The sequence below is a fragment of the Mirounga leonina genome, unplaced genomic scaffold, assembly GCF_011800145.1.
Source record: "Mirounga leonina isolate KUSES-001 unplaced genomic scaffold, KU_Mleo_1.0 Mir_127, whole genome shotgun sequence".
In the NCBI taxonomy this organism is placed as follows: domain Eukaryota; kingdom Metazoa; phylum Chordata; class Mammalia; order Carnivora; family Phocidae; genus Mirounga; species Mirounga leonina.
In genome coordinates this window covers 53,690,421-53,700,508 of record NW_023270316.1, presented here as the reverse complement: position 1 = coordinate 53,700,508, position 10,088 = coordinate 53,690,421, and the positions used below count along the sequence as shown (strand labels likewise).

The 10,088-nt window shown below is 39.8% G+C and overlaps 1 protein-coding gene across 5 annotated transcripts in view; it reads left to right on the top strand.

Moving 5' to 3' along the window:
• The window catches only part of ENOX1 (ecto-NOX disulfide-thiol exchanger 1), a 551,749-nt gene that overhangs the window by 290,447 nt on the left and 251,214 nt on the right, over positions 1-10,088 (top strand). For 3 of the 5 annotated variants that reach the window (XM_035003320.1, XM_035003319.1, XM_035003322.1), the window contains 2 exons: positions 1,760-1,966; positions 8,552-8,698. The exons of 1 other annotated variant lie outside the window; for it this stretch is intronic. In XM_035003320.1, coding sequence (XP_034859211.1) covers positions 8,611-8,698 — 88 coding nt within the window. In that variant the 5' untranslated portion in view covers positions 1,760-1,966; positions 8,552-8,610. The remainder of the gene's footprint in view (positions 1-1,759; positions 1,967-8,551; positions 8,699-10,088) is intronic. One more of the 5 variants, XM_035003321.1, reaches the window with a different exon arrangement.

The window sequence follows — 10,088 nt, the reverse complement described above, 5'->3', positions numbered from 1 at the left end:
CAACAGTAAATGGATGGTGAGAACCAGGTTTCTCCCTGCCAGGGCATTTTCAGATAAGCAAGGAGGGAAGGCTGAAATGAACCCCTTAGTGCTGGATTAGGGTTGGACATGTCAAATATGAACTCACGTGTAGCCTAATATATATATACAGATGGGCAAGTATAGGAACAATTGTGGTTGTGTGTGTATACCTGGGCTTGAATGCCTACATACGTTCTCTAGCTCTTCCTGCTGCCAGGGCCTGGGGGCAGAGCTACCCCAGTAGCAGCTAGCACACCAGTGCCCAAACACTGGTTTCTAAACATCATGCTCCCGTAAAAGGATCTAGGAATATTTGGAGAAAGTGGCTGGTTCTAGGGCTGAGGCAGTAAAAATAGAATATAAACCTGGAGCAATTGGTATTCCCTAAAGCAATAAAGCACTCAAAAAACAGAAGAATGGGGGCACGTCAAAGGGATATAAGAGCCGACCTAAAAAAGTTCCCAGTGGCCAAGGCTTGAACAATTTGAGCAACAAAATAGATAAAGTGGTATTGGATTACAGTTGAAAGTATAAAATGAAGATACATGAGTTCATCCTAATATAAATAAATGATTGAACAAATTAATAACTGGAATGGAAGGGACAGATCTTCCTTATAAAATAACCACCTAACATAGACAGTTGGCTCCCTCCAGGAAGTAAAGTTTACTCTCATCCTTCAATGGGAGCTGAACTTAGTGACTGACTCCCAGTAAGAGAATTTGTGAAGAAGAGAAACAGTAACTTTCCAGAGGAGAATCCTGGTAAACACTAGTCATCAAGGTTAGCATCACAAGTGGTAAGTTTTGTTGATACCATATGCCTCCTGCTATGACACGATGGAAAATATACCTTATCTCTGCGGTATTCCTCCCCAAACCCATAACCCTAGTCTGGTCGTGTGGAAAACAGCAGACAAACCCAAAGTGAGGGACTTCCTCTGAAATAACTGGCTAACATTTCTTGAGACTGTCAAGGTCATGAGTAATGAGGAAAAACTGAGAAACTGTTACACATCAAAAGGGATAAAGAGACATGATGATGAAACGCAACGTGGGGTCTTGGCCTGGATCAGCTGGAGCAGAGAAAGTACATTAGTGGAAAAACTGGTGGGATAGGAATGTAGGCTGGAGTTTAGCTAATAGCAGTGTACCAGCGTTGGTGTCTTGGTCATGACAAATGTGCCACAGTAATATAAAAGGTTAGTATTAGGGGACACTAGGTGAGGCGTTTACAGGAACCCTCTGTACTCTCTTGGCAACTTTTCTGTAGATCTAAAACTAGTTCAAATTTTAAAAGTTATTTGAAAAGTTAAGATGGCCCAATATAAGACAGATACGAGCAAAGCTGTCCTGCTTCAAGGAGAGATGCAGGACACAGAGCCCTGACTCCCTGGCCTCCCCTTCCCTCCACGCCCTCCCCGTCCGACCCCCTCCCTCCCTAGGGCTCCAGGGTTGCCTGGCCCGTGATTTGCAAACAGCTACCTGTAGAATTAAACCCAAATTCCTTGACACACGCTTCCAGTGCCCTTTGTATTCTCACCCTTGCCTTCCTCTCCTCCTCCTCATCCGTTGATCTCCTGCCTCCTGCATTTATTTCCGTCATATATTCTGGAGGCAATTTCTTTCCTTCAAGCAGACCATGACCTTGGTGTTGATTTTGCCCATGCTGTTCTTTCAGCTCAGAAGATTTTTCTCAAGTTTCTCAGCCTCAAAAATTCTCCATTTTATGCCTTCAGTAACATCTGAGGATTCAGCTCAAGAGTCTTCTCCTCTCCAAAGCCTCTAAGGGGAGTGAGGTGCTCTGGAAGTATTTCCACAACAACGTGTCGTCCCTCTTCGCTGTCTGTTTGCGTGCAGCCTGCCTTCCTCCAGTGGCTGACAAGCTCCCTAAGGAGAAGTCATTCATCTCTTTGTGCCAAATATCAAGAAGTGCCTAGGACAAAGTAGGTATTCAGTACATGTCACATGAATGGATAAATGGATGGATGGATGGACAGTAGCAAGGTTACTAAAACTAAGTTGTTTCCTTTTTTTGTGGCATTTATATTTATTTGAATCTAGCTGTTATAAAGGTACAAACTCAACATTTTAGTAGGCAAGTTGATTGCAGTTTTCTAGCATAAAAAGAAAAGCACTGGGGCTTGAGGAGTAAGTACCAGCCTTAATTCCACCAGGATGTTTATAAAACATATTGAAGGGGTTTGGATTTTGCTCCTTTAAATAACAAAAAGTCTACATGTTGTGTACTTTACAGTAAATTAAATGGGTGCTGTAATGTTGCCTTTTCAGTCTGCTGGTGTTTGGAGGAGTTGTCAGTAAAGCTGGCTGCATGCATTCATCTTCATTAGCCGTTTTAAAGTGATGTTTTTTGATGCAAGTGGGCCAACTATTCTCAGGCACTTTAATTTGCCAATTATTGTACCCACGGATAAGAACAGATAGTGATTAGTTTCACATTTTGCTCACTGGGCAGCTTAATGTTCTTGTCACCTTACATTGAGTTTTAAATGTGCAAAGTGCAAAGAGTGTCAAATGCTGTTCTCCGACTTGGGGGTGGGAGGGTGGTCATGCCTAGTTACTTGCATTGCTTCTGGATGCAGAAATTAAAGGGCCTTATTGATTAATAAAAGAACAAGATAATATGGCAGAATTCGATCAAGGGAGGGTGTGCGTGTGTATGTGTGTATATAAAGGCTTAGGTGTATCTTTTTATTTTCTTTCACAAAAGCACTGTATGCTAGCTTATAGAATCTGAGCGCTAGTTGATGGCTTGCATTGCAACCATTTAAGGAAAAAGAGAAGAATGGTAGGCTTATTTACAAAATAGCATTGAACCTTAATAATTTCCTTCTTTGGATCTTCTCAGGCAACACAGGTGACCCAAAACACACAATGAGATGCATCATTTTTTAACGTGATGAATATTCATTGCCTTATACTTTGGACAGTTTTACTCCAGCTGTCCCTCACTACTGCCTTCTTTTAAAAATTGCCGTAGAAAGGTAGAAAAGTTCCCTTTGGAAAAACCCAAAATCACCCTGGCAGTTTTGTTTGCTGTTCTTTTGCTTAATTGTCTGGGAGTAAATTTGACTTGTTTATGGGAACTAAACCTAGTGCCACAATTAGCAGGAAAGATTATTTAACAGTATAAGAAAGTATGGGAAAATGTCAGGCACGTAGCCTCCCAGACATAAACTTCATTCGCTACCCTCTTGAAGAATCTGTTTGCATATAATGTTGTTCACACCACTGATAACAGAAAATGTATTTAATAACTACTCAGAATTAATATGCTGTAGTATGCATGGCTGCCTAATTTAATTTATCTCTGATTAAGCCTATTATGTTTAAGATCACTTTACAGAAGAGATTTTTTTTTTTTGCCAGCTGTAAGCTTATTTGAATTGTAATATAAGTTAATAATGTGTGAAATAACCAGTGGTGCCTACTTCTAAATGTTAATTTTGCCAACTGACTTCCTGAGATGATGCATACCCAGATCATTCATTGACATTTAGTTAACATCTCGCATGAAGACCAGACATTGGAATAAATAGGAAAATTAACTATTTTAGGAGGCAAAGACAAATGGAACAGTAGTGCTTTAATCCTGAAATCCAGAGAAAAGACCATTGCATTATAAAAGTAATTGAAAATCAATGATTGATCATCATATAACATGACAACTAATGTGTAACTTTGGCATGAGTTCGATTGTAACTGCTGGAGCATTTGCCTTGATGTCTGGGCAGTTAGGTCTCTTCAGTGGGCCTAGCATGAGAGAGGGAACGGACTTCCACTACTGCTGTTTGGTGGCTTGTTCCCCAAGCTTGTCTTTATGCCTGTCCCGAACCAGCTATTTCATCCACCAGTCCAGTTCTCATTTTCAGTGTCATGGGTGGTCATCACCAAAAAAATGACCGGGTGATTATGACCCCCTTGCACAACAGTTGGCCTTATACTGAGCTACGTGCCTCCCTAGATATGGTTTGCATTGTGTAGAATGTGTATTTATGTTTTCATTAGTTTATTTTACTTTTATTACATTGATATTTGCTTCTTACCTACCCCAAAAGTGTTTTTCTCCCTACTGGGGATGCCTTTCTTGGTTCTAACTGGAATTCCACTCAGTCCTCAAGGCCTGGTTTAAGCCCTACTTACCACTGCCCAGTGCAGATTTCCCAACTGTCTCAGGCCATAGCCGTTTCCTCTTTGATCTCCTCTTGAGGTCATTGGCTCCATCATTTAGTCACCTTTCATGTGTCACACGGTGAGCTCCCTGAAGGCAGAGAACTTGAGTTTTAAACCTTTGTGGCCCCACAGTGCCCAATACAGCTTCTTGTGCACACACACACAAAAAGTCAATAGATGGTGGTGATTGATGGTCAGAATGAAAATATGACAAGACAGAAACTTATGTATCATGATCCTTAAGTGAATAAATGTAAAGTCAGTTTGTGGGTTCTCATTTGTTAGAACTGTGAAATGGAAACATGCATGTAATATTTAAAAAGTCAGAGGCCATAAAGTAGATTTTTCCTTGCTTTGAGTGGCTCTTATTAGACCTATAGTAGGAATCTCAGAATGTATGCAAAGTAGTGTTGTTTAGCCCACGGTAACCTTAGAATCAGCTGGGGAATTTCAAATATATATTCTGATGATTGGGACTCACCTTCAGACCAAGTCAGGGAATAATATCATTTTAAAAAGCTTAACCAGATGATTCTAGAAAGAAGCCAGAATTGAGAACCAATGGTGTAAAGGAAACTTGAAGGCCATTAAATTCATTCATCCATCTGGTGTCTGATTGCTTACTACAGCTGTTTGGCAATGAAAGAAGAGAACTTCTAATAGGGGGATTAAAATTGCGACTTTCTGATGCGGGCATCCAGTCCTTGCTCAGATTACAAACCAAGGTTACCCACTGTTATGGTTTGCCAGAGACTGTCCCAGTTTTAGCCCGGAGAGCCCTACACAGTGGGAAACCCATCAGTCCCACACGAACCAGGATGATTGGCCACCTTACTACCAACACACTCATTCTCTGGATCCTACAATGTTGTTTTTTGATAAATTTCCTTTTGAGAAGGAGGAAAAGTATGCTTTTGAGGCAGAGTATTTAAAGAAAAGATAGAAATAATTAGAACACTTTAAAACCTTAGCAGCCTTGAGGGGAAAGAGACATATCAGGAGAAAAAAGGGAAAACATAGCAACAGGTTATGTTGGAATTCCTGTAATTAAGATGAAGGAGGGGGGTTTATTTCATGTAATTAATTAAAGAACATCAAAATATTCATTCACTTTTATCTCTGCTATGTAGATAAATTAAGAATGATTTTGTAATGTAAGAAGGCATTAAATGAAAAATCCCAAATTTGTAAATAGAATCAACTTAGCTATAAGCTCCTTGAGGATAGTTATTTTTACAAGTAAGAAAACAAAGACTTATTGAAGGCTACATGGAAAGTTACTGACAGAGCATCTGGCTCCCGGATACTTTTTTGGTAGGTTCTTTGGCCTCTTTCCTGCTATATATCCTTTTATTCCCAGCAACATATAACACAGCCCTTTCCTTTCAGATAAAAGTAATGTTGGTAGGTTGAGAGAAGAAGTGAAAGTGTTGTTTTTTGTTTTTTGGGTTTTTTTTAAAGTTTTTATTTATCTGACAGAGAGAAACACAGGGAGAGAGGGAACACAAGCAAGGGGAGTGGGAGAGGGAGAAGCAGGCTTCCTGCTGAGCAGGGAGCCCGATGCGGGGCTCGATTCCAGGACCCTGGGACCGTGACCTGAGCCAAAGGCAGACCCCTAATGACTGAGTCACCCAGGTGCCCCGTAAAAGTGTTTTAGTAACAAATCATTTTAACAGTTTAATTTGTAATTATAGCATTAAGAATTATGCCCGTGAAATGCCCATTTGAGTCTTCTGGTATCACGAAGTAGTCCTGTCCTGCCTAAAGATTCATTTGTCCCACAGTCATTGTCCATCCAGGTCCTGTTGATCATGAGCAGCCAGTCCATCACTACCCTGTTGATTCATTTCATTCACTGATTGCCAACATTGCCAGATGTGTCCCAGTAATCTGTCTTCGTCCCCAAATCAAATCCACTGAATCGGCAGTGGTTCAGTCAGTGCGCTGGTGATCAGCGCTATTGATGGTTCCATGCAGATGAGACGAGATAGTAAGACTTTCCTTGGTAAGTCCCAATCATCAGAATATATATTTGAAATTTCCTTGAAATCATGATGATAGACTTTCTCCCATAAAAGTTATGTGCTGCTGTAGGAGAAATCATCAATAAATGAAACCTCTGACACATTATATTCTCCTTATCCAGAACATTTAGCTGAGGTCATAAAACTCAGAGAAACATTATAGAATGGGAAGCTGCAGGTCAACTCATTGTCCTTTCCAAAATATGTTAATAAGTAGTACCTGGAAAAAAAAGTGGTGATGATCTGTGGGCAAATAAGTTTGTAATACACCAGGTAGAACAAAACCAAACTGGTACCTTGAATGGGGGAGATGAACACATATTCCAAAATTACCTAACCTTAGAACTCTTTATCATTAATATCTGGAGGAACTTCATCCAGCCTCCCAATTTTGCTATTAAATGAACAGTGTCCCCAAAAGGTTAAGGTCCAGAGTCACATATTTTCTTTAATTTTTTTTTCAGGCTCCCTCTTTTCCCCCACTTTCATATTGCTTTCCCTAATTGCCTATAAGAACTTATCCCCATCTCTCCTCAGTAACTCACAAGTTGCTTCCAATGGACCAGCTTACCAGTGATGTGGTGCCTAAGAACAGAACTGAAAACTACTTAGAAAAGATGTACTTCTAGAGAGTTAAAGGTGTCTTCTTATGTTCTGATTTTAATAGCTTTTATTTATTGGGCACCTAGACTGTGTCAGGCTCTTTATATGCATTATGTGATTTAATCCTCATAAAAACCTGCAGATAATATTATGTCTGTTTTTCCTACTGGGGAGATTGTTAGCTTTCTGAAGATCATACACTCAGTAAGTGGAAGAGTTAGGACTTAAAACAAGGTCAGTCTGACTACAAAGTCTTTCATCTTCTCAAGCTCAAAGATTTGATCACAGCTGCATTAGAAGCATTGTTGTTGACAACATACTTACTTTTTAAAAAAGTTATTGGCCCATAATTGAGTTACGGCATAGTATAGAAAGAATTACATAATTTCAGGTAGGCAAATTTGTAAGAAATGTACTAAGGAAAAATAAAAATATATTAAAAGGATAACCAGCAAGTGGACTTAAATTTATTTAGGGAATGAGGTAAAAGAATATATACAATATACACTAGTGCGTACATGTATGCATGCATTCTGAAACCAAAAATGGATACTTTTCAGGACAGTAAAAGGACAAGAACATACATGGAAGATACTCTGGGCATGTAATTGTGAAAATTTTTATCTGGATTGTTTTTGCTGGATAATGGTGTTTTTTATATGAATTTTGGGTACATGTTGAATGAATGAATGGAGTTTCACGGTAAACATTTAGTGATTTCATTACTTGAATGCCTTCCAAGTGAGTGATCATTGTTTAGTTATCTTAAAGTCAGATGACTTTCTGCAGTCTCTTCTCTTATTTAATAAAATTACAGCTTTTCTTAAGGTAGTTATTTGGGCCAGTCATCTCACTATTTTTTAAAATCCCTTTCTTGATGTCTGTTTCTCTATTTTATTTCCTTCCCCACTCTATCCCTCCATCTCTCCTTCCCCCTTCCCTCCCTCCCTCCCTCCTGTCATCCCTTCCTCCCTCCCTTCTTTCCTTCCTTCCTGTGTACTAAGAAATTGATGTGGCATCTGCCTCAGGTTGATTATTGGTCCAAACTTCTAGAGCCAAGATAATAATGAGACACTATAAAGATAAATTCTTAGAGTTCAACTCACTTTGCACAATGATCCCTTGAAAAAAATGGAGAGTTAAAATGTTTTGGGCAACATCCTCCCTGAAAGCAGTTGTCAGGTGGTTAGTAGTTGATTTTGGGTAACCTAAAATTCTCTGGATAAACAAACTAGACCAGAGTAGAATACATAATAAATATATAAAACCCAGGAAAAATTCATGAGACTGGAAACCTATGTTCATAGTGAGGAGACAATTATTAAAAAATAATACAAGAAAAATTTCCAAAATGGAACAATAGGAATATCCAGATTTGAAGGGTCCAGAACAATGGATAAGAAAAGATCCTCATTGAGATTCTGTAGTATGAGGCTTCAGAACACCAGGGATTACAAAGAAGATTCTAAAACCTTCCAGAGAAATAAAACAGGTCATATATAAAAGATCAGGAATGCCAATGACATCAGACTCCTCAAGCACCACACTGGAAGCTAGAAGACAGTCTGGCCCTCAGAAGGCTGAGGGGGATGACTTTTTACTTAGGATTTAATGACAAGCTTAACTAGCAAGCATGAGAGTAGAATTAAGACATTTTCAGTTGCTCAAGGAAGGTCTCAACGAATTTACCTCCCATGTACCTTTTCTCAGGAAGCTACTAGAGAATGTGCTCTACAAAAATGAGGATGTAATCCAAGAAAGAGGAAGCCATGGGATCCAGGAAACGGGGGACCCAACACAGGCGAGAGGCGCAGGGATTTCGCAAGATGGTGTTAAAAAGAAGCCCCAGGACAACAGGTGGGCGCTGGCCTGGGAAACCGCTAGACCAGACAACTCAATGGGAGGCTCCTCCAGGGAAGAATAGATGTGACAGATTAACTGATGGCATTGATCATGGGGAAAAAAAATGGTTTTAATAGGGTTTTTATAGTTCATTTGGAAAGTTCAGGAGCAGTTATTAATAGATGGACCAAAAAAAAGGAAAGGAAAAACTAAATATTGCACAAGATAGGAAGTGTTTTCTTACACTATGTGGCTTGATAGTAAATAATTATTGTATAGTCATAACAATCTAAACAGAATTTTGATTCAACCCCAGATTGCTACTTTAACATACTGGAGAGATGTGGGAGGAAGCTTGTTGGGAGGTGGTGATGGTACAAGGATGCTAAATTTTTCTTTGCCTCCTAGTGAGACAGAAGATAATCTCTAAAAATGGTGACTTGAGAAATATCAGTATGTATACATTTTAAAAATATGGAATCAAATATCAGAATTGGAAGTTAAAAGTAGTTTTTTCTCCTATGGCAGGATTCACCCTCTTTGTCGGGAGGGACGGGTTAGTTACCGGTTAGTCTCTCTCCTCTGGACAAGTGCATAGATTTATCAAACCGAGAGTAACTAACTGGGTGGGCAAAAGCCTTACCTGTTAATAGCGAGCTCACTCTGGCAAATAACTCTCCTTCATAATAAAGCAAACCAAAAAACGTCTCCTCAGAGGAGCAGGAAAGGGGTGGTGGGGACAGGTGACAGAAGGGATGGTTGTTTTTAGTTATAGGCCTTATAGTACCATAATAATACTATGTGCTTTTTTAAACTATAGGCATACATTATTTTGAGAAGTATGAAGTAGGTTTTAAAAATTACTGGCATTAGAAATAGAGGTTGTAAAACCAAAGTGTACAACCCTCCCTTGCTCCCATACACCAAAAAAAAAAAAAAAAAAGGAAGAAACTGATGGTGCCTTTTTGGATCTCTTTCAAAACTATTATTTATCCCACATCTAATAACGAAGTAGGGGCCTTAGGACCATCTGCTGTTCACACTCCAAGCAACTTGCCCTTCATCCACAAGCACACCCCACATTCGGGGTTAAGCTCTACACAGCCACTTCACGGTCCCATGCGGCATATGTACTCCCCCTCACCGGGGCCTTTGCTCACCTTCCACTCACACGTATCCACACACACACACACCCAGTCCCAGAGTCCCCTTGTTCCACTTTACCTGTTTTGTATCTCGGCTCAGATTCCTCTCTGAAGGGTCTTTGAGGGGCCCTGGGTCAGAGCAGTCTCTCCTTTATTTTAATCCTTGTTGTATTGCCTTTGGCACCACTTACCACAATCCTGGTGTGTTGTGTTTGGTTGTGTTGTTTTGTTTTTTTCTTGTCCTGTCTTTGCTAAAAGGC